This window comes from Strigops habroptila (genome assembly GCF_004027225.2).
Source record: "Strigops habroptila isolate Jane chromosome 13 unlocalized genomic scaffold, bStrHab1.2.pri S16, whole genome shotgun sequence".
In the NCBI taxonomy this organism is placed as follows: Eukaryota; Metazoa; Chordata; class Aves; order Psittaciformes; family Psittacidae; genus Strigops; species Strigops habroptila.
This window is the reverse complement of record NW_022651054.1, coordinates 8,321,298-8,345,630: the sequence shown is the minus strand read 5'-3', so window position 1 is coordinate 8,345,630 and position 24,333 is coordinate 8,321,298. Positions and strand designations below refer to the sequence as shown.

The 24,333-nt window shown below is 45.7% G+C and overlaps 1 protein-coding gene across 2 annotated transcripts in view; it reads left to right on the top strand.

Annotated features, from left to right (window-relative positions):
• Positions 1-24,333, top strand: part of PIGL (phosphatidylinositol glycan anchor biosynthesis class L) — a 58,556-nt gene that overhangs the window by 33,126 nt on the left and 1,097 nt on the right. Inside the window, exons 3-6 of one of the 2 annotated variants that reach the window (XM_030472643.1) lie at positions 4,363-4,453; positions 11,038-11,105; positions 19,449-19,480; positions 23,893-24,026. In XM_030472643.1, coding sequence (XP_030328503.1) covers positions 4,363-4,453; positions 11,038-11,105; positions 19,449-19,480; positions 23,893-24,026 — 325 coding nt within the window. Of the gene's footprint in view, positions 1-4,362; positions 4,454-11,037; positions 11,106-11,766; positions 15,731-19,448; positions 19,481-23,892; positions 24,027-24,333 lie in introns of those variants that run through there. The other variant, XM_030472644.1, reaches the window with a different exon arrangement.

Below are 24,333 nucleotides of genomic sequence, written 5' to 3'. Positions count from 1 at the left end.
TAATGGAGACCTAAACATCTTCTAGAAGGAGCCTTATTGCCACTCCACTCCTTTGCCACCTATAAAGGCTTCATGGCAAGGCAGAGAGAGTGCTTGCCAGTCCATGTCAGGGTGACTGTTACACAATGAGAGGCACTGCTCCAGAATCACCCGGGAGCCTAAGGATTGCCCATTTCAACAGGTTTGAGGAGGGACAGATCTCAAGGTTATTCCAACTGCAAGTGTCCCATATAGAACAGCCCCTTTGCTATTTGTTAAGCCACGTGGACATCACGTAGACTGTTTAGTTTAATTTAACCTTTAGAGCAATCATGAGAGCTTAGTTCATGAGCAGAGAAATTCCATAGAAAGCTTTGGAAGATGATTGTATGTATAAATGCGTTTGCTGTTGCTGAAATATCTGGGAAGTAGTGGAAAATTGGGCAGGGATTAAGCAGTATATCATGTAAGAAGGGTGTAACTTGGCAATACATATCTGGGAAGGTTTTTAAATCTCTTTCGTGGCCAAGAGACCTTCCAGATGACAGGAATCCAGCCATCTTGAGCCCAAACGTTCCTAGAAAGATGACCCTACAAAATTGTCCAGGCTGTTGGCAGGGATAGTGTTACTGGCAACATGTGCAGTGTTTTAATGGCCAAGGCTGAGGCAGAAGAGGAGCCACGCTCCACAGCCCGCAGCAGGCAAGAGGAGGAGGCCTGGAGAGGTGCTGGCACCAGGCAGTGATTTTTGACATTTCTTTCATCCAAGCAGCTGTAAGGGTGCTGGGCAAGATCTGCACAAGGTTGAACTTTGGTTTAATGTGCTGATGTGATTTGCTGTGACCCCCTTGTAGCTCTCTGGTGCCTGGGCCAGGATATCCAGGACATCCACCATACTCTTCCTATGCAAACCTGCAAGTATCTGCTCAGCTTGGCAAACAGAAAAGCAAGGAAATGAGAAGGAGGAAACCAAGGGTCCTGTCTGGTTCTCACTACCCACAGTGGATGGATGACTAGAAAGGTACAGGGTGTTGTTTTCAGAAAACAGTATTTCCCATCACTGATCCTGCTGAAATAGATGAGCAGAGACAGACACTATCCCATGCTGCAGCAGCTGCAGCACCATCATTCTCCATTCCTCTCTCTCTTCAGTCTATAAATCCCTTGACATAGCTGTAAATTCCCTGTGTGGTGCCCAGCATGGCTTTCACTGAATATAGCTGGGAAAACAACATTTCTGGAGCCTTATTCCATTAAAATATTTTTTTTTTTTCTTCTTCTATGCATCTCCCTATTTTTCCATGGTCAATAAGGGCTGCATCCAAGCAGCCACCTGCATTCAATATCAGTCACATGGAATGTCTGTAAACATCACTTCCACACTGTAATAGTTTGGGGGAAATAAGGCCAAGTGACCAACCCCCTCTATCCTTCTCACCAGCACCCTCCAGCAGCATGACCTGGGAGGCTTCTGGTGCAGGACTTAGAGCTTGATCCATCCCAGTGACTGACAGCAGCAACAAGTAGCTCTCTGGGGCAGAGGGCAGGTGGGGAACTGTGTCTCCTGGGACAAACTCCAGTCTGCTCCAGGGAATGTGCTAATTTTCACTCCTTTATAGTCCTTTATCTCAACCCTGTGACCTTGAGCTCAGAGGCATTATCAGCCTTGGCCAGAAAGGCAGTGTGGAGTTAACCATTGAAGTGCTGATTGTTTCTGATACGAAGTCCTGAAGGTAAACCCACAATGAATGCAAGCAGCAAGCCAATGGACTTCTCAGCTTTGGTGAGGACTGATTTATTATATTAGGAAAAAGTATTTTGTACTGAATAGATGGTTTTGTGAGGTACAGCAGTTTTCAAAGTCTGCATGCCCCACAAAGTTCCTGTAGACACCTCCTGTAAGAATGTCTCTTGTGTGCATTGCTGTACATGTATATGAACTTGTTTTTCTTAGTCACCTTTTCATCTTTATCTGGATTCAATTGTTGCTACCCAGAGCACAGGCAGAAAGTTCCTGGTCTCATGCTCTCTGTGAGGTCCCTGCTATCATGCTAACACTTAATATTTTGACTTTACAAAGCATTAATCTTGATTAATGTATTGCCAGTTCTGCTACTGACTTATTGGGTGACTTTGGGCATGTCATTTAACCTGTGCATCACTTTTCATGTTCACAGAATGGGCTAAGAGTACTTTAGTGGGGCATCGTGGCTATTCATGAGTTATGTATGTGCTTATGTACACGTGTGTCTTGTTTGGCAAGATCAGCTTCTCTGCCTTTGGTGCCTGACAAATACTATGCAAGAAAAAGAATTCCTTTTCCTTACTGGAGTGAGTTGTCCCTCCAGGAGCAGCAGTAAGTGGGTAGAAGCAGAATTTGTTTGCAGAATATTCCTGCAGAATCAGGTCAGTGTTCATGGAGTTAATTTGCTCGTGCCTTCAGATTGTTTTGTTTCCAGGGATTCTAAACCGTTGCCTCCAGCTGTTCATTTCCATTGACGAGGGTGATCTTTATCTGTCTAAACTAGTTAAAACCTGCTCCACTACCCGGCAGCTTTTTTTGGAGACAGCCCAATAAAGCTGAGTGCAGTGGCTGTGACACCAAAGCCTCCTGGGCATCAGAAATTCCAAGCCCTACTTTTTTTTCTGACTCCCACTGTTGGAGTCCCTCTTGCTTAATGGGACTCTTCACTTCCTCCATTTAACCCTTGTCCAAATAGGGGAATGATATTTGCATTGTAAGTGGCCAGTGAAAAATCCCTTTTAGACTAATGTACTACTTTAATATTATCATATTAAGCCTTGACATAATCTCAAAGGTACCATTTGAATAACTGAAGCACTGTTAGGCTTGCACTTAGGCTCTGCTCAGTGTGCAAGTTGCTTGGGATGGTTTAGTTGATGCACATTTTTAAAACGTGCTCCATTTAAAGCTTGCTGTGATGTGGTGGGACTTGTGACACCTTCGGGGTCAGCAGCGCCTCTTCCTCTTCAAACATGAGATGTGCAAGTTTCTGCCTCGAGCAGATGAGGTGCAGGTTTGTTGCGTTGATGAGATGGCCACCAGATGTACCGAAGAATCTTTCCTATGATGGAATTCAAGCAAAGATGTTGTCTGTACAACAGGGAACTGAAAACAACAACAAAAATTTCTGTTGTTGGTAACACCACTACAGGGACCACAGTAGAATGTGTGCACTAATGTGGAAGTGCCTTCTCTTGCTGCTGGGGTTTCTCATAGCACATTGTTTTGGCCTGTGCTGAACAGGAGCACAAACACTACGGATGAAATGCTGATGGTCAGTTTGTACTTTAGGCTCTTCCTTCTACTACTACTGTTAACAGCAGTGGGAAAATTTGTGGCCAGAAGACCTCTCATGAAGACCCAGGCTGAGCTTTAATGTGGAATGTGCCAAGGAGACGTTTTCCTGTTGCTGCAGATGTTCCCATCCTTGCTGTCTGGGGAATCAGACCCTGCTCTCTGCAGCAAACAGCTGGATCAGTTCAGATCCAAACTCCTGTGTCTGTGTGAAAGGCTGTGTAGTCACTAAACCACTTCTCAGCAATTATCAGACTAGCAGAGGACGGAAAAAGTCTGAGGAAAAGACCAGTTTAACATGTCGTTATAGGTCTTTAGCAGCTGTGTGTTATCCTATTGTTACTAATAACCTTTTTAACTTTGCAAGCAATGTTTTCTTGGCATCATTCAAACATAATGACTGGAGGGTCAAATTCAGCTCTCAGTTATGTAAATATGGGATCATTCTCTTGGCTGTCTGGTGTTATTTTGCATATGGCTCATGGTTCCTGCCCCTAAAAGCCAGGCAGAGTATTCAGTCACAGTATTTCTTTGCATACCCAGTTGGTATGCAAAGCACAAAGTAAACAGATGAAGAACTACTATCAAATCCGTGCAATATAATTATGACTTTATTGTCCTCTGGTTGAGGTGAATAGGTTAGTCCTGTATAAATGAGAGCAGGAATGTGCTTGTTACTTTTCATACGTAATTCCACCAGTAGATGATGATTGGAAACTCAGGAAAATGTGTTTTAAAAGGGGTTTTAAATAAAGAGAAAGAAATTCGATTTGGGTTAACAGAGAAAAAGAATCATTGAACAGAATAGTTGTTGCTTGAAGTAAAGCTGTCAGAAAGTCCACCTTAATGGTGAGAAAGGGAGAACTTGGCAAATCTATGAGGAGGGAGTTGGAACTGCTGTTTCCCTTTCAACCCCCCAAAATACAAGCTTGTAAGACTCTTTACGTAAGGTTCAGTAGTTTTATATGGTAAATAAATTTATCTTTATTTCATTCTCTCTTTTCTAACATGGTCTTTGCAGAGTTCTCAGCAGTGAAGTGACTAACTGCACTTCTTATTTTCAGGGATCTTCCGGATAATCCCACTGTGGAATGGGACACACAGCTCCTTGCTACCTTTGTGCTAAAGCATATAGAAGCCAATAACATCAACCTGGTAATGTGAAACTTTCTACAGCATAGGCAATTTCCACATTACTTTTGAGCTAGTGTTCTAGGCTTTTTCTTTCCCTCTGAAAGCTTTCTTTGAAGTCTTTAAAGTTGGGATTTTGCTTCTGGAGTCTCTGTGAAACAGCCGAGGGTAGGGAGAGAGTGTGTTTACTCATTTTGAAGTATTTGCTTTATGTTTATCCCTTTCTGTAGCTAGATCTTACGAAGCCGCTTTTGGGTTGTAGCATCACCAACCTTCACTGAAGTAAAAGCTTCAAATTGGTTAAAAACTCTGTTGGAACTAAGGTTTGCTGTAGTAGATCTTGAGGTTTGTTAATTGTAGCAGACCCTCTGAATAAGCCCAGCTGGATTTCAGGTCTAAAATGATACTTGAAAACAAGTTTGCATTTTATAGTCTAAGACTTAGTGTGAGTATTAGTACAGCTCTTTTGTCTTGACAAGTAAGACATGGTCATTCTGATCCTCTTCCAAACCTCTTTCAAACAACTGCTACAAGTTCAGAACAAATAGAATTACTCCACTGGACAATTAGGAAAAGGACGATGGTGTAATTTGGGTGGATCTTTTCGCTCTGGAGATCTTTCATTGCTTCCCAGTGAGAAATGAACAGTGGAGGAATTTTGCTTTACTGAGTCCTCAAATGTTTCCTACATTTTAAAGCGACCATTTTGACCCTGTTGCCAGGTTTCATTGATGAAGAGAACCCATCTGGGATTTGGGTTTACATTTAGGCTTAGATTTGAAGTACATTGACAGGCATGTGTTACAGATTAGCAGGGATGTAGGGCAGGATTGAAGAGTATTAAAATGGGGAGATTTCCTAGCACTGGTATAGTTGCAGGGTTTTTTTCCCCACAGAATAGGAATAACGGCCTAAGCATGGCAGAGGTTGTGTTCTGTTCTTCTCTGTTGAACCTCGCTGTGATCAGGCATGTCACTGTCACACACTGATTAGCAGCAAAATCCCCAAACTCTTAAAGCCTTTTAGCAATTCACAAAACAAGAAGCCACATCTCCCACATGAGAACCCCATGAGCACAAAATCGTACCCTGCATCCAAGTTTGTATTGATTCTGAAGCTAATTTTCCATTAAATTCATTGCTGTGCAGTTTTCCTGGACTCCTTTTGTGTGTTTTGGCTCCACGAATAGATAGGTTTTCATCTAATCTGAAAGCTTCTAGCACAAGAGGATTTGTATTGCGTGTTTGCGTTCTCATGGGCACTAGGACCAGTGCACCAGAATCCCGGTAGAAACTCTGAAAATACTAGAATTCCTCTAGATGGTTTGAAAACGTTAGAATGTGGCCTCAGAGACAGTTAAACTCAAGCTGTTGATGCAGGGGGAGACAAGAAACTGCCACTAACAGCATGAGCTGAAAAATGAAGTGTGGGGTTTTCAAAGCAAGGAACATGCACAGTCGCTGCTGTTGTCTCTGCTGTGCTGCGGGGTCAATGTAGCTGCAGTAACCAGGAACACTGCAGAACACTGCAGGAACACTGCAGCAGGACCCACTGCCTTCCCCTCAGCACTTCCCTGATGAGCAATGAGGACACATTACTGTAGCAGAACACAGCAGCAGTGCCAGAAGTGCCTGAAGCAGCTTCTCGGGGATGGTGGTAATGAACTGCTCTGTGAACTTACATTATCTTAAATGTCCCAAGTAATCACAGAGGTCTTAGATGTTTGCTATAGTACCATCCATTTAGGAGCAGACCTAGTTTGCCAACAACAGCAAGGCAAGCACCCGATTACCTTTGTTGAACATTCTGCATTTTAAAACTTCAGAGCTGGCTATCTATTACCTGCTCTTGGAGCACCTCTGCTGTCCTAAGACAGCGGCCTTGCCTTGAGAAGTGCGCTGAGTCTATTCTTCAATAATGTTGAAACTGATAGAATTGGTGTAACATGTTAGAAGAGTCTTGTCAAAACATAAGCTGACAGAGTTTCAAGCACAACAGGCTAACTCAATGGAGCCAACATGATTGGAAGACATGTATTGTTTTAGCTATCCCCATGGGAAAACTTTCCCTATTTCTCCCCGTAGTCATAGTATAGACAATGGTATCTTTTACTTACAGAACATATGTTTCATCTGGCAGTGGGGAAGCAGGCTGCAATTCCAGCATGTCTGAAAGGGAAGATTGCAAGGCAAGGAGTCACACCATGTTGTGCGTAGTTTTGTTCCATTGCATAGTTACTCATTTCCTCAATTGCCCTGGAAGTCCATGAGTAACTCAATCTTTTTGTGAGCTACAGGGACATATTTCATCCAAGCTCTACATTAAATAGTGCAGACACAGAAATTAACAGTTGGTGTACTCAAAGCCAAAACTAATTTATAGACCTTGGAAATTATTTCCTGCCTGCTGGATTTATAAGCAAGAGGCAGTGTTGCTGGGAGAGGCAGCCAGGGCTAGTCTGCCTCCATCCCCATGAGAAAGTATTCGGTGTGTAAGGCTCTAGATTACAAAATCCTATTCTTCAGGATCTTGGGTTTGGTGATAGCAGAGCTTGGATTAGGAGGTGACATTCAGACTGTGTTTGGGGCAGATGCACTGCCAAGACCAGAATTCAGCAATACCATGTTTTTACAAGCTGCTTTCCACTATGGATTGATGAAAGCATCATCCTTACAACTGTTTATGTAAGAGTCCCATTGTCTTGGGTCAGATCAAATCAGCCTGGAAAGCCAGACCTTTCTACAAAAGGCATTCAAGTTGGAGCTTACATTTGAGAGGGTGCGTTCAGCTCTCATGTTTTGGGTCTCGGTCTCCACGCCCCTAAAGTTCAAGAGCATTTGAATGTGTGGTGTTTGTAGAGGATTTAAAATGCTTTTGCAGAACACAAGATATGGGGTGCAGCATATGGAGTTTGCTAGAGAAGGCAACAGAGCTGGGGCAGGCTTTGGCATCCCTTTTCCTCCCTTACTTATGTAGCAGTCTCCTCAGGTGTGTTTTGGGGTACATGAGCAGGAATCTTTCTAAGAGCTGGTGCATGACTTACACACCTGCAGCTCAAACCCAGTGGACACTGAGATATTGACCATGGTTGGATTTTTCCATTTTCATCCAGTTCTCCTTTCTTTTTAATCTTTAGCTTCTCTGATTTAGTAGCAACAAGAGACATCTCCAAACACACAAGAGGCTCAAAGGGCGTTTGCATGAAGTGATGCTCAGAGGAAGGCATCACTTGATGAAAATGGAGTTGCTTGCTATGGCAGTTTATGGATGGCCCTTCTTAAAAAGGAAAGAGACCTTTCTATCCCCAGCAGTCTGCTCACAAGCAGATGTGTGCTCTGTTGGAAGCACAGGGTGACGCCAGGAAGAGCAAGGGAGACCCACAGCTTTGTGTGCTTTTTTTTCTGATGCACATGGTGTGTAGCGGGAGCATGGACTCCAGGCCTCTCAGGAGTTTTCTCTTCTGCTAGTAATTGAGTGATTTCCTCTGTGCTCTCCCTTCTCCGGAAGGGATTTCTGGACCTGTTTGTCTTGGCTGTTGCTCTGGCTTCCACTAGTGAAAGCTCCATTTCCTGAATACCAAGGTCACCAGAAGAAAACCCAGCAACCCCGACAGCAGCGGCTCCCATTTCAGAGCAGGTGTGGGAAGGGAACTCCCTCTTGCCCTAAAGATTTCATTGAGCAATAATTTCCACATCAAGTATATTTACTATCCCAGCCTTTTGCTCCCAGAACTGGCTAAGCCTGTTTTTAACCCAGTTTCAAGATGTTCAGGTTTTCTCATCCTGCCCTGACTGTTTGCTTGATTTCATCATCAGCCTGGTTGGGGTGATGGGTTAAAAGCAAGCGCACCAGCTAGCTGCACCATGCTCCCGTGTGAAAGTATCTTCAGCATGTGAGAAGGAAATTCAGATCTGTTATCAATGAAATGAATCCCTGAAGCCAGAGGAATACATTTACATGTGATTGCTGACTGCTTTAAGCCGTGAGCACCACGGTGATGTTATGGAGTCAACATGGAAGACAGCAGACCTAGAAGCTACATACTGGATAGGTGGGACATCACTGCTGTTTCAGAGCCAGCCAGTGTGTTGAGAGGGATTTCTAAAGGTGAAGATCTAGTGTTTCAAAGGTGGTATATTTGCAGATAAGGTGAATGCCATCATGGCCAGTGTGCAGATACCTCGGGAATTGTACTTCCGAATTTGTATTTATTTGAAGAGACAGACAATTCAGCTGCAAATGTCCTAACAGTAAATTAAACAACAACTCCACGCAATCTCTTTAGGTACTTCAGACGTTAGGTAAGCCCAGCAGCACTAAGAACAGCAGCTCCTATTTCAAAATAGATGTAGAGAAGGAAAACCTCCAGAGGTGTTTCTGACAGATAATTTCCATGTCAAGAATGTTTCCTAACCCAGCCCTGTGCTCCCGCAGTTGGCCTGAGCCAGTTTTGTCAAAACAATGATTAGCTTATTTAGTCTCCTCACTGTAGCCTCTTATCTTGGTCTTCTGGTTTGTCCTCTTGTACCTCCATAGAAGGAAGAATGTGTATTTTGGCTTGCCTGGGGTTTTTAGCTTGGTTTCCTAAGGAAACAAGAATAATGTAATTGTATTTATGTGTGTGCACATCATGTTTCAAAATACTTTAGAGCCCATTGGCTAATTTTAACCGCATTTGACAGCAGGGTAGTAGTCTTAAAAATGTTCTGTTTGTACAGGTACATGAAAAGAAATGACCAGCAGAAGAGACAAACCCTCTCTCTGTCCCCATTTAGTAGAAAAGGTTTAGTGCAAGTCCAGCCCTTGGCAGACTCATGCTATTATTCACCTGCATAGGAATTTATTCTGCCTGCAGTGAGTGGGGTACATTGTCATCTTAGGGAAGTACCATTTTAGGTAGGAATGACTTCAGAGCATGTTTTTTCTTATCTGTAAAATGTGGGGTGCTCTGCTCATTCCCTGAGCTGTGCAGGATTTAATAATGCCTTTCCCAGATGAGCTGCTCCAAAAGCTGATATCCTTAGGGGGACTCAGCACCATGCCAGGCCATGGCTGGCATGCTGTCCCTGCAGAGAGCCTCTCAGGTAATGCAGTTGTACAGCAAAAGCAGGCAAAGCTGAACACGTAGTTTTTCTCCTTATAAAATAGGGGTTGAGCAGAAAATACTTCTTTGTACCTGAACAAAACCAAACTGAGTCCCCCCACTTCCTGCCAGCCATGAATAACCCCCCTGCTTGGTGGTAGCATTATTACAGCTGGTGGACAAAGCAGAGAGTTGAAACTGGATTTGTCCTGGGTGGATGGGTTTATGAGCAGGCTGGGCTGGAGTTGGTGGTTTTGGAAGTATTGCTTATCGCTGTCTTTGTGTTTCCTCTCTCTCTTTACACAATATCCCCTGTGTTTGAGAGGGCCTCTCCTGTTGGAGGGTGGAGTAGCATGTTGCAGGACGGGCAAGGAGGCTTTTGATCTTCGCTTGATCTTTAACCCAGTGCTTCAGGCCCTGCGTATAAAATAGGTTTTGAGAATGGAGCTGTGGTGAGTAAGCAAGGCAGCAGCATTTCCTTCCCTGAAGAGAGAACAAGCTGGCAAGGAAGCAGACATTGATTGAAACGTGGGGAGGTTAGGATTTCTGCCTGGCCATGGAGAAGGGAACTGTGGAGACCTCTGCTGCTTGGCCTCTCCCAGAGCAAAAACCTAACTTTAGACTGTCCAAGGACTGTCACTTTTGCCTTCTGGAAAGCCTACCAGCACACGTACCCTGTCTGCTCTGCACTTTGTGCTGCCAGTTAGTCTTCTATGTTGGAAGTGGGAGCCTTTAAGTACTTGACAATACTGTGCAGAGGGAGCCCTTGGGGCGGATGGTTCACCTCTGACACATCACTGGTACGTCTGAGGGCACGGAGCCAAGGGTATTCTGTGCTTTGGAGGGTGACTTGTTACTGCTGTGTTCACACATTACTTCTGCATTATGAAGTTCCCATTGCTCCCTCCAGAGAAGCAATAAACAATATGATCTTCTCATGCAGTGAAAAGCCCAGCGCAATGGTGCAAAAAGTGCAGTCAGCTGAATCTTTAAAAAGACTGATTCTCATATCAGAGTATTCTATCACTATGTTATTCTGTGAGGAAGCCTCGTTGCAATCAGGACAGTACAACATGATTGTGTTTCTCTTGTTAAAGCAGTTCATGGTACAACAAACGATAGTTTCACCCTGTAATGCTCAGGCATTCTCATATGTTCTCATATCCAGGAGAGAGTGATTCACAGAGCGGGACCTCTTGGGTCAGGAACAAGTTTGCAACAGATCGCTTTGAAAGTAACCTTTTGGCCTGGTAATAAGTACCAAGTGCATCCTGCCAGTGGGAACAGGGTATTTGTCATCTTTCAGTTCTTCAAGCTGTTAGACCGTGTAGTCATCTAGGTCCAGAGAGTCTTGTTTATTTAGTTGTGTTTCTGTAGCATGAGTTCACACACAAGGCCTCATTGTGCAATACAAAAGCAACTCTTTGGATACAATGGGCTGGGACAGTGCTATTTGAGATGTCAAAGTTGGTAACTGCGCAGTTTCCTTCTTCAAAATGGTTATTGTTCTGTGGTTTTATTGCAGGTGGTAACCTTTGATGCGGGAGGAGTGAGTGGTCATGCAAACCACATTTCTCTTTACACTGCTTTAAGGTACAGTGTTCTGCACGCTTCATTGAATGCCTTGCTATAGTGTTACAGAGTGAACACGGTGTTTGGGTGTAAGCAGAAAGCTAATAGCTACAGCTAAAAGCAGTCCGAAGTTCACTGATATAACTGAGTGGCAGGCTAGGGGACGTGATATAACTTGGAGAAACTCTCACAGCTCTGCAAATGACCTACAGCATCCTTTATTATTCCATCTGCTGGTGCTTTGCCAGTCTCCCTTTCCCTGGGCCCTCTTTGCTCTTCCTGTCCTTGATCCCACTAAAATATGCCACAGATCACATTGCGCTTCTGGTTTGAGGAGAGCGTGTGAATAGCTGATGCCTGAGCTGGTGGTAGTTGGATTTTGGAAAGTTCTACGCTGTTGTTCCAGAGGATGTTGCCATCCTATCCAGGTACCTGAATTTACCTCTCTGACCCAAGGACATTGGTCCTTCTCTGGAGTTGTCCCTATTTACTGCTCTTCCTAAATCGGTTCGTTCCTTCACCACTTTATTTGTTACATTCTGAGAACTTCTGTCTCTGTGCTGTGATCTGGAAGGTTGCTAGATAAAAATACCTTGTATTAAGATCACCCATATTTTTCAGACAAGACAGCTACTGTGTTTTATTTGAACCCTGTGCTCACTCAGACCTCATTGTGTTGTAGAGAGATCTCCTCCAGAGCTGCTCCTGCCTTTCCCAGGCATGAGAAGAACTCTTTGCAAGTATATCTTGTATTTTTAGCACCCATTTGTTTTCTGAATCATCTGTGCAATTCCAATAACTCTCTGGCTTTCCTTGCTAACAACATCACAGTGATTTGCCTTTCCTACTTGCCTAGAGAAAGCTGCAGTGCTACAGAACCTGTACTCTGACCTACTGAGCTGCTCCGGGAAGATGCTGAAAGTCTTTGATGCTATCTGATGGCTGGAATTCAGTGTTAGAGGGGATCATGGCTTTTCCCAGCAACTTCTGAAATAGCCTCACAGAAGGCAAAGGGGTGGAGTTCAAGGAAACAGTGTTTGTTTGGGCTAAGCAGGGAGATGCTTTCCGGCACAGTGTTATTTGGGGAGTGAGGAACAGAGGTTGATGACCGATGCTCACCCTGTTGGCACAGAGGGACCAGAGAGCTTCCAGCTGCCTGGACTTCTGCTCAGTCAATTGCTGTATGCTCTGCAAATAGGAATGGAGGGTGTATTGTTAGGTGTCCCTCTAAACCACAAAGAGATACAGGGAAAACAAGCTAGCAGCTGAATTAGGTATGAGAAAGTTAAGGAAAACTCTCAATTTTGATCCCGTCTCTACTGTTTTCTCACTTTGTGGCTGTGCAGAAATCACTTTCCCACCTCATGCTGTAGGTTGCCCATGTGTGCTGTAGGTAAACCTCTTCTCAGAGTATGTTACTAGCAAGTGTTCATTGCCTGCAAGCCCCTTGAGCTCAGACCTTTATATTAGTCCTTAGCCTACAGGAGAACGTTGTCCTGGGCTGATGAAATATGTTGATAGGGACACCAAAGTATAAGCAGGCTCTCATTAACTAAGGGCTGGTTTGTGTCTTGTCTCTATCCCAATCCTGACTCAGCAAAAATAAGCATGGTGGCCCTGTCATCTGCATGTGGCAGGAGTGGTGCTGTGGCCACTGAAAGGTTAAGTTTATTTTTAGTGGTTTGCTTGTCCTCATTATTTTTCAGTTTGTGCTCTGGAGGAAGTAGAGCATGACTGCATCACTCCTGATTTCCAGTGCCCTGATGAGTTCTCACACATTGGCCAGTACAGGCAGTGCTGGGAGCATCTGCTGAGGCTCCCCACATCCCTCCCTGCCAGCAGGGCTTTGCCAAGCAGTGGTTGCTGCCCCTGGGGCCCCAGTGCTACATGGCAAGAAAAAGGCAAATGAACTGTCCCCTCCAGGTATTGTGTGCAATCTATTTATTAACCATCTTTAAACAAGGTCTGCAGGGCTCTGCCTCCGCTGTGGCTGGAAGTGGGAAGGGTGAAGCAGAGGGCTGGTGCAGTGATCCTCAGCTCTTTAGGATGCTCCCAATCGGTGGGAGATAGACTTGTGCCCACTATCTAAGTGATTGCTGTCTGCAAGAGCAGGGGTAGGACAGGCTGTGTGACCCATCCCACAACTCCTTGCTTCAGGAGGTGCAAATTACTGAACAGCTTCAAGGAACAGAACAGTTCAGGCAATGGTCGTAGCTGAGCAGATGCTCAGTATTATCTAAGGGCGTAAGTATTCTTCTAGTGTCTGGAACAGAGGTTATGTTCAAAGGAGCAGGGACCATTCAGAAGAAGTGTGCCCTTCCCCTTGGAGCAACCTTCCTCCTGACAGCTTGCAGGGAGTCCAGCTGCTGCTGTGTGTCTGGGCTTCAGATCTGGGAGGAACTGAGAAATGCCAGGGTCTGAGGTTGGGTTTTTATTTCTGCAAGGGACAAATAAGAAAAAGGCAGGATGGGAGAGGAGCACAAATTGCTGTTTGATTTCAGTCTCCCCTGGGAGTGGGAGTTCTGGCTTCCAGACAGGAAAAAAACTCCAACAACCCAAACCCAAGAAAATCCCATTGTAGAAAAGAAGGGTGAATTGGAAGCAATCTTCTCCAGCTCTGCTTCTTTCCTTGTCACCTTGGATTTGGCAGCATCATTCTCTCTTATCCCCTAAAATAGGAGTTTTCCCTGTGGCCAAGAGAGACTCTATCCTTTACACGTGTCTACAAGTAAGTGTAGGTCTTGAGTAACATCAAGGTCACTTTACTCCCCTCTCAGCACTTGGCCGGTCACAGGGCACTACAGCAATAAGCATGGTAAACACTGCGTGTCAGGAATATTTGAGAACCTCTTTCCTGCACGTTGAAATGACAGTGTTTGCACTGAGATCACATGTAATATCCAGGTGGTTTAGTTCTGCATGAGTCATTGTGCATTTTGATTTTAACCAAGCCCTCTTGCCCAGTAGCCTGACAAATGGGGGGCTGCTGGTTGTGTTTGCTTGCTTGCTTAGGGTGGAGAGGAATGGTCTTTGTGAGGGGGAGGAAGGATTGTACCACTTCTTTTCTTCAGTGAGCTATCAAATCCTCTTCATCCCAGCTAGAACAGAAAAGAATAGTCCTTGTCTACTTAGGGCAGAGCAAACTGAGTGGAAAATAGGAGCTGCTATATTTAACCACTGTGCATTATGTTGTTATAGCAACTGCATCCATAAAACTTATATCAATGATGCCATATAAAAAGCTACATCAAAGAATCATTAGCTGAGCCTGTTCTCCTCAATTCCGTTTGGAAAAACACCTCTCAGTCCTGCAGGATGTTTCTTAACATTCACCAACTCAGTGGTAGGTTGTAAATGAGACTGTGCAGAGCTAATATTTGGGAGCTTAGTGCTTTATCACCCTTGAGCTGATTATGATGCAGCTGGAGTGCCACCGGTGCCTTATTGCACTTACCTGTCACAGCCTGACTACTGAATTACCCCCATAGCCTGACTACATAATGCCATGGGATGTGGCATGGAGCAGAAGGGTTGCACTGAGGCTCCCTGGAAGAGGAGGATTGATTAAATGCCATTTTCAAAGAAGTGTATTGGAACAATGAGCAGTGCATTGTCCAGCCCAATCCCACAGACTCAGTGGGTACAGTTCTCAAAAGCCAGCAGCTGCATTACATCCCAACAAAGCACAGTTCTTGTGTTGAATTTCCAAGGCCAGGTCTTTCAGGATGTGTTGAGGAAGCTGGTTTCGGGGTGATTAGCTTGATGACAGTGAATGGTATCCCACCTACCATTTTTACTTACTGCCTTCTTACAGTGTGGGGCCAGAATGGGACTCTGATCTCTCACTCCAGCAGCTGCAGCCCATGCATTTCAAATGAATGGTATCTCATTTATGTTTCTAAAGCAGGGTGCTGGTTTTATTTCCCTTGCCTTTTCCCAGAAATTATTTCTCTATCTTGGAAAAAGATTTCCCATGTCACTGATGTGTTTGTTCAGGATTGTTTAGTCCCTGCTGAAGTTCCAGGTTCCCTGCGAAGTAGAGAGTTGAAGAAATAAGAGGTTCCAATATCTTATGTTTCAGCCTCTCCTGTCACAGCCCAGCTCACTTCTGGTGCTTTGTTTTACTGATCTTAAATGTCCCAGGGGGAACTGAGGAGTGGTGGCTGTGATTGCACCCAGACTGTCCCTGTGAGGCCAAGACACAACAGTCCTCCTCCGTTTACCCTTTGACACTGTCCCTTCCAGTCACAGGACTGCCCCATGCCTGGCACACATCCCATAGCTGGGTATGTTGTCCTAGATTTTACCTTGTTGCTTCACCCCTGCTCTCTCCTTCCTTAACTTGATGAAGTTCATTCATGGCAGTGCCCTTCCATCATACTGTTGAGAGCCATTAGGATAAAGTTGAGCACAGGGCACCAGCATTGCAGGGATTCCCCCCCAAAGATGTTTTGTTCCCCAGAGAAACAGCCTCAAGGAATGTCCTTCCTCATTAGGCTACTAGTGCAGCAGTGGCACTGCACCTTCTCCCAGGCATTGCAGGGCCCAAAGCAGAGAGCCACAGAGCAGCTCTGTCAACTGGAAGATCTCTGAATCACCATCTTCCTTTGTGACTGGCAGAACCATCTTTAGCCACTGCAATACACGTGAGTACAGAGTGCCTCAATAGTGTTTTACAAACTGCATGTTGCTACATAGTGTAGTTCAGGGTGCATGGAAACGGAGCCAGAAAGTCCGGTTAGGGAGGGAGGAGGCGTTCCAGATAGCAAACATTCAACATCTGGCAAGTATATCCTTCTAATGTCTCTGTGATTCCTGGGAGACTGGCTGTTCTTCCTCCTTCACATCTGTTTCATCAGATTAATTGGGCAGATTAGAGGTTAGGATCCTAATGGAGCCCCAGTGCATCTTTAGGACATCCATTCTTTGCCGTGCTCTTCAGAATTGTGTTTCCCCAGTGCTCTGCAGCAGCCAGTGCAGTCAGTTCAGTGAAGGGTTTTGCCTTTGGCCAGGGGATACTATTTGGAGAGTGGAGTCATTGCTTTCAGTGAACAATTTCTCATCAAACAGAACTTCACCAAAACTATAATCCACCCACCAGGGTGTCAGTCCCGCTCCTCCTCCTCCCTAGAGGAATTCTGTGTTCCTCAAGACCGAGTTTTCAGCTCCGTCTTGACTTGGTCCTTCGTACCATCATGGGGTGGTATCAGTGGTCAGTGCCTCTTAGGAACTAGCCCACTCTGCTGACATCTTCCCTTAAGGATGACTGAGTAAAGATGGAATTTGGGAGCTAGCTCAGTCCTGCCCTTTGCAGGATGAGGATTGTTGGGCCCTTTCGGTTTTTCTCCTGAGCAGATGTAGCCGATGGCTACAGAAAGCAAAATCTTTCAAAGCAGCTGGTCCTTGAGGGAGGAGCTGGTGCTGAGTCCTGGCAGTGCAGAAATGGTAGGTGCCTTCAGACATCTCACAGCCTTTTGAAGCTCTTCGTTGCAGAGAGTCTCGCTTTCCTTCAAACGTGGATCTGAACCTACCACAGGCGTAATAAAGAGTGTGCAGGGAGAGGTGCCCTGTAATCAGCTGGCCTCTGGCACTTGGCGGGTAGGTGGGAACAAGCCACTTGGATCACTTCATGTTTAAAAAGAATTTATAAAAAGTCTTCCCAGAAAAAAAAACAACAACCAAAACCACATGGAAATAGCTCCTGAAAAAGAGCCTGTTTGTGTTTGACTTTGAGATTTGATGCCAAACTCTTTCATTTCACCCAAACCACAGCAAGTCCAATCTATAAAACAACATTCCCAAAATGGCAACAACAGAGAGCTGCAACCTCTCCCCTACTTGGAAGTGTCCCACAGAGATGGCTCCAGCAGGGTGGAGATGGGAGCTGAGGCTTGATTTGGGAGAGCATTAGCCAGTTTTATGAACGTGTGCAGGAGGTAGAGTTACGTGTTTCTTTCTCTCTCTCTCTCTGCAACCACAGTTCATTGCCATCTCTTGCCTGAGCAATACAACAAGCAAGGCTGCAATTCCTCTGGAGCATTTCAGCTGGGTGGAGCCCATTCCCATAGCTCTGTGCTCAGCCTTGCCGAGTGCTGAAGTGTTTGGCTCAGGACAAAAAGCATGAGGAGAGAATCAGTTTCCTCATGTCTGTTCTTCCAGATCAGTGACAGGTCTGCCTGGCAACAGCCTTGAGCACCTTTCAGTAACCAGAATACAGTTTATGTCTCTCTGAACCTCTATACAAGCACAAGCTCCTGAATTTGCTGCTGCATCAAACTTCCTTGCAGAAGATGCTTTCTGCTCCTGCTGAAACATTTCCATATGGATCTCTCCTTGCTTCTGGTTCTAGTGGCCAGGAATGGTTATTATTAGCTCACTCGTGGAGCAGCTCTTTACATCCTCTAATTTGCTGTCAGTGCTTTGAAGGTCCCTCTGTGGCAGAGCAGCACACCCAGAACAGGCACTAGGGCTTGGATAGTTGGCCAAATTTCACAACCACTCACTGCTTTATCTCTCCAAGCTTGTTTTAAAAAGTTCCCACCCTGCTAGCTGTACCAAGTGCTGAATCACTTCTTTGGGTGGCCAGATTCAAGTTGTGGGGGAAGAAACTTCTGGCAGAAGAGCAGAGCAGACATTAATGGAGACACTTAAACTTTCCCCCCCCCGCCTCCACCACCCCTGAAAAATTGCTGGTAATGTTTACAAGGCAGCATTTAACAGTCTTTGACAGAACAGTAGGACTTGAGTAGTGGGGTAGAAGGTGGCCAAGTCAGTATTACAAGGCCATTGTTTCGTAGAAAAGGGTATTGCTTGCAGATCTTTGGCTCTGGAGAAGAAGAGACCATTGGCAGGAGAAGAATCTATTTAAGGCATATGTCTACTGATGGCTGGCTGAGTTCAGCCATGACCTGCATTTCTGGCTTGACTTTTGCTTTGAATTGCTTTGGCTATTCATTACTCCCTGCTTCCTATTTTGTCTACACCTGTGTAGCTAATCCTTTTCCTTGAACTTAACCAATATCCAGAGATAATCCCAGTTTGAAAGTGACTGAGAAACAACAGTTTACGTATAATGTATGTTTTATCCTGGTTGATTTACACATGAACTGTCACATTGCCCTTCGTTAAATACACCACTATGAGATGATAACAATCTCTTTAAATATTACACAGGGTTAAATAACTTTTCTTTTTTTATTTCCTTTCTCCTTTTGGCAAATGTTCCATTGTTTGCATGTTTTTCTCTATGGAAGAGCTGGCCGGGGTGTGGGACAGCTCTGAGTGCCACCTGCTGGACACCGCCTTCCTCCCATCCCCACCATGGGCCAGATCTGGAGGTGATGCAAATGGTGTTGTGAGCTTCAGTGCTCCAAAGCCACGAACCACAGGCTAGAGTAGGAAAAACATGAGAATTAAAAAGGAGTTGAAGCTAATACCTCTAATGCCTTCACCACATCAGGACCATTTCCTTTCGTTTCTTGATGGAAGTACCATCACTGCTCACGTCTCCTGCGCTGGTCCTCTCATTCTCTTTCCAAAAGATGCATTTTTGCTTCAAAGACTTTATAGAATCATAGAATTGCAGAGTGGTTTGTGTTGGAAGTGACCTTAAAGCTCCTCCAGTTCCAACCCCCTGCCACAGGCAGGGCCACCTTCCACTAGAGCAGATTGCTCCAAGCCCCTGTGTCCAACCTGGCCTTGAACACTGCCAGGGATGGGGCAGCCACAGCTTCTCTGGGCACCCTGTGCCAGCGCCTCAGCACCCTCACAGGGAAGAACTTCTGCCTCAGAGCTCATCTCAATCTACCCTCCATCTGTTTAAAACCCTTACCTCTTGTCCTCTCACTACATGCCCTTGTAAAAAGTCCCTCTCCAGGACAAAGTCATGAAAGGATCAAAGTCTTAGTGAGCTAAAAGTCAGAGCAGCTTCTCCAATGTCCCACTGCCAGCAAGGGTTAGAAAGAAAGAAGCTGGTCCCCAAACAGGAGCTGCAGCTGAGGCAATGTCCCTCATCCGCAGACACAAGGCTTTGAAGAGCCTTGCCAAGGTGAATAACCTTTGGCAGCCTCTTGCAGTTTCCCTTAGTGCAACATGAGATGTTTGAGAGTGACTTGGATTTATGGAGCTTGTTTGTGCTGTGTCCCGGTAGCCAGGGTAAGGAAAGTAATGGCGGAATTGTGTGAGGAATGAGGCTTACATTGCCTGACATGTGCATTCAGTGTTAGCTCCTGAGCTTTCCTGTAAGATTAGCCATTGTAAACGTGTGTGTGTTGGTAAGAGAAAAGGGTTGATTTACCATACAGAGCAAACTCAGGATCTGAGTGACCTCACTGAGCGTTTACCCCCATGTATCTTCATTCACAGGTACCTGCATTCAGAGCGGAAGTTGCCTGAAGGTATGTGACATTGCTTCATGCCTGCAGGCTCATGGATGTGTAATCCTTTACGTGCATGTTCTGTCCAGGCTTTCATCTGCCTAACTCACCTCTATTTGCAATGCAAATGAAACCTGCAGCTGAACTCTTGCTTGCCCTTTTATCTGCCTGCAGTTTTGCACCAGCTCAAGCTTCTCTGCAGTCACTTTTCCGTCCTTTGGGGTTGTCCTGTCTCAGCCTTTTGTTGTCTTGCATGCTCATGAGTGCTGTTTCCAGGCCTCTCAGCTCAGTCCCAGAGGTTTTTCATGGGGTTTTTTATGTGTGTGTGTTACAAGGGCCTCAGAAATCATCACCAGCTCAGCCCAGAATGGTTGCATGTCCAAGCTTCCATCAAAATGTGGTCAGTATGGGAAAGGTACATGAAATCTTCATTGGCAGAACAAATTGTGGAGTGGCTTCTTCTGTGTGTAAACCAGTGAGTCTCTCTGAGAAACTGTACAAGTAGGGAAAAGAAAGAAGCAAAGTAGAGAAGCCTCCTGCCTCCCTTTTCTAGCTGCTGTCCCAGAGCAGATCTGCAGCCATTATCTCCAGCAAACAGCCCCTGACTCAGGGGCAAATCTGTGGAACTAGTTTAAGCACAAAGCTGCCAGCTGTTTGGACAGCACAGGAACATGGCTCTGCCAGGCCCACCCAGTCAACCTCCTGCTCCCTCAGCAGTCATCCAGGCTGTGTTTCTTTACTGCTAATTCCCCAATCATTGCAGGATTTGAATGTGTCACAGCAAATCAGTTTTAATGCCCTGCTAGCAGCAAATTGCAGACTGAGATCTGATGGAGAGAGTGTAAGCCAAGGTGGCAGAATGCCCTTTAACTGAGTTCTGACTCCAGCCCTTTCAGTTCCCCCCATCTATGAAAGAGGAGTATTAATGCTAACTTCTTTCCTAGGACCTTTCCTTTGTTCAGCTTTGGGATGCAGGAAAGAGCTCTGTGTGTGCTGTGTGCAGTACAGAGAAAGAACAAGGAACTGCAGTGCTAGATGTCAGGTCTTATCTAGACTGAACCACCCTCGTGCTGTTCATGCAGGTTTGTTAGATACACTGTGGTCCTGAATATGGGCCATGCCTCAGATTAGTTCAGGTTTGAAACAGACCTGTGTATAGACATTCCCATTTCTCTAGCAGCATCAAGAGACTCCTGAAGCTATGTGAAAGCTTTGCTGCTCTGATTACATCACATCTGACATGACCTACAAATGCCAAAGGAACGGGGAGCTCCCATGCTGCTGCTTACACTAAGCCCTTCCAAATATAGTTCCAGTCTCATTGAAATTCCCAGTATTTATAATTCGATCTGGCAGGCACGCAGGGCTGTGCATCCGAGGGGCTTAATGAAACAAGAGTGATGCTGGGATTGAGGCTGCCTGGATAGAGCTGAAAGGCGTGTTCAGGCCATGGAAATGTGCTGCTTTTCTGCTGGGAAGAGGGAACTGTTTGAGGGTGAGCTTGTGTAAGCCCACGTGATCAGGGAATCCACAGAAAATCTCCCTGCAAATGCAAAAGCCAGCTAAGCCTTGCACTGCTTCAGTGATATGCAAACAAGCACCCTAAATATCCTGCTTTGCTTTCTAATGCCAGCATAAACACAACAGGCTTTTTATAATCTGTAATCAAGTTCTCCAGCCCAGGCACAAGCACAGAGGCTTGTTTTAAGAAGCTGGACAGCTGCTGGACGTGCATCCACCCCTGCTACTGGCCCCATCCAGCTACAATGAGTGCTTTTCCAAAAGAATCGGTGTGCTAACGTCTGCCAGGAGCAGGGCAAGCCTTTAGCACCCACAGATCTGCTACTGATCTTCTCATTCTAGGCATGCTTGCTGCACAAGTGATTTGGAAGTAGAAAGCCAAGCCGAACAGGCTGTAGGCTCCATGTTCTTCTATTCTAGGCCTAATCCACTAGCTATATTGATCTTGCCCTTTCTGCCAACCTAGAGAGGTTGTATTACACTGTTAATCCCATCCTGCCCAGGTCACAGTCACAACAGGCTCTGAGAAGCTTCACCTGCTGGTGTCACAGGAGTAGACTCATCAATGGCAGCGCTTCTCTTACCCTGCTTGGCAGGGAGCAGCCTGCTTCTCTGAACCCTTTTCCATCTCTCCCTGGACTGTACATTCCTTCCTTGCTTCATTTCATCTCATGTTCCCATGTGGAGCAGCCTTTCTGTCAGCATGTGGAGATCCTTGTCATGTCACTGACACAGAAGACTCTTACAGTGCCCTTCATTTTGTGAGGCTGGAATGCCATTGCTTTCCCTGATCCGACCGATGGGGACCCAGGAGGTCAGACTGATCAATACTGAAATCACCTGCAGTTGTTTTGAGCCCTTATTGCTGAGCCAGGCTCCATTAACAACCATCCAAGAAAGGAAAGACCCATTGGCCCATGTTTGCTCTAGCCGTGTCCTCCTCAGTAAGCACTGAAAAGCAAACAGATGGACAGTGGGAATGCTGACTACAAGAGGAAGGGATCCATATCTATTCCTCTTCTGTGCCATAGTGTAGCACCATTATAATTCTCTCCGAAACTACCCACCAACAGATTGGGCCCGCTGAGCAGCCCAGGGGATCTCTGCAGAGGAGGGAAAAGTGGTTCCCCTGCTCCTGGCACATCACAAGCTTGCTTCCGAGTTTCCTACTTGGAAACAAGAAACGTCTTTAGTGGGAGTAAAAGAACTGCCTGGGCACTTTGTGTGCAACTGCAACGCTTGTCACTGCAGAGCATTGTCTGCAATAGCAAGATGAAACCTTAGGGCAGCCAAACAGCAACTGCTTGTCTGTCACTTGTCAAGGTGGACCATGAGCGAGGCGGGGGCTCAGGCTCGCAGTCAGGAAGTGGCACAGGCCATGCTGGTGACACAGCTACCAGCATTCCCGCGCGTCCCCCCGGGAGACTCCAGGGAGCTTGGCAGAGCCATCACTCCTTCCAGCTGGCACCGCACAGCTGCTGCTCTGCGGGGACGGGCACCATGACCTTGCAGGGGTTGGATGGCTGACCTGCAATGGGACACGGTACTGACGTGGATAAGACAGGAGGGTCTTCAAGGCAGAGGGGTGCCAAAAGTGATCCCAGCCTGATCCCTGCCTGGGCAAGAGAAGCGGCTGCGGGTCCCTGCTCCCTCCGCTGCTGGTGGACACCGCCATCTCCCGGCAGCTCCTGGCGGGCTGGGCCTGCAGCGAGAATCCGGCAGTTCCAGAAGGGCTTTTCCTCTGGTTCCTGGCACAGCACAGGCTCGTGCCAGCGTTTACCTGGATGGAAGTGCCATTGATGTTTGCTTCTGCCCCTGTCCTGGAGAGTCTTTTCCCTTAGGAGGACACAAGTCCTGCCTACATATTAGGGCCAAGAGGTATCTGAGCACCACCAGTTTGCTTTGTGTTCAGGACATAACAGCTTTAGCAGTGGTAGATGTGGGCACAGGCTTCTCCCACTGAAATGGTCCATGAGGCAGCCTGTGTAGCAAGTCAGCATTGCTCTTTGTCTCTTCTGTGTAATTTCACTGTTTAAGGGCATACTGAAGAAAATCTCATTGCAAATCTATTTGTGTATCTGACCGCCTCTGCCAACTGTGATTTGAGCCTCTTCTGTCGAACTTTAATAGAATATCTGAAGTTAATACAATATCTTGCAGCTTCCAAACCCTATGAAATCCCAAAGCAGCTCCCTTGAGAGCTACAGGCTTTTAATGGGACCTTCAGTAGCTCTGAGCTCATCAGTGAAGACAATTTAGCCATGGTAAAAAAACAGCAATTAACTTTGAGTTCAAAGGACTCTTTAAAAAAGAGAAGAAAATTCCACCAAGTAGAATCTTTATACATGTTACCTTCATCTGCTTCATCACAAATGTTGAGCAGTGAATTCTGGAGCTCTGTTAAAGTGTAACTGTCTGAGTTAATATTTGATTAAGCCATTCCTGAAACTTGTAGAAATTTTTCGTAGCTAAGAATTGGAGTAGAAAGAGGAAATTTCATTTTTTTTGTAGCTGAACCAGAAACTGTGGTTTTAAATTTCCATTACCTGATACAGTGCCAGTACTCAGTCAGCTCTGCTTTTCCCTCGAGTCTAACTACGCAGGAATAATTGAAATTATAAGCAAGTAAAAAACCCAAAACCCAAACCAACCAAACCCTCTGGTATTCAAAGCCAGTGTTGTTTTCTACAGACCACATACACAGCAAGCTCCAGTACAAATGGTCGTAGATGTGCACTGGGCACATACAGATCCTGGTGGAAGCATGAGTAGAAGTTGTTCCCCTCTTGCACAGGAAGGATGCTCATGGCCTGCAGTACAGGGCAGGCTGCAGAGACCTGCTGAGCCTGCAGAGATGGACACCTTACAACAATGCTGTTGTTTTGAAGTATTTATCCTCTTTCTGTGTCCAGGGTGCCGTGTGCTCGTGCTGGAATCAGTCAGTCTCTTCCGGAAGTACATCTCCATCCTGGATGTACCTATTTCCTATCTCCTGCCCAGTGATGCACTCTTCATACTCACAGAGGAGGAGACTGAGCAAGCCAAGGTGAGATGTGTGATACCTGTTTCACACAGTTATCTCACACATTTAGTGCACAGTCCCATATATCGAAATCTGATCAGCTCCTCTTCCGTAGCATAAAAGTATTTGCCCAGCAGACAGTCCTGTTAATCCACAAGTGACAGAACTTTCCTGCTTTTGAGGCTGCTAAAAGATAGAGTTACATATGGAAACTGCTCTGGTAAAGGCGGCGTTATTCCCTTGTGGTTTTTGTTTCTGACATGTGACCTTTCTAAGCTGTGCACTATAAATAGATTGAGTTTCAGCTGGCAGTGTATGATCGGAAGCAGCA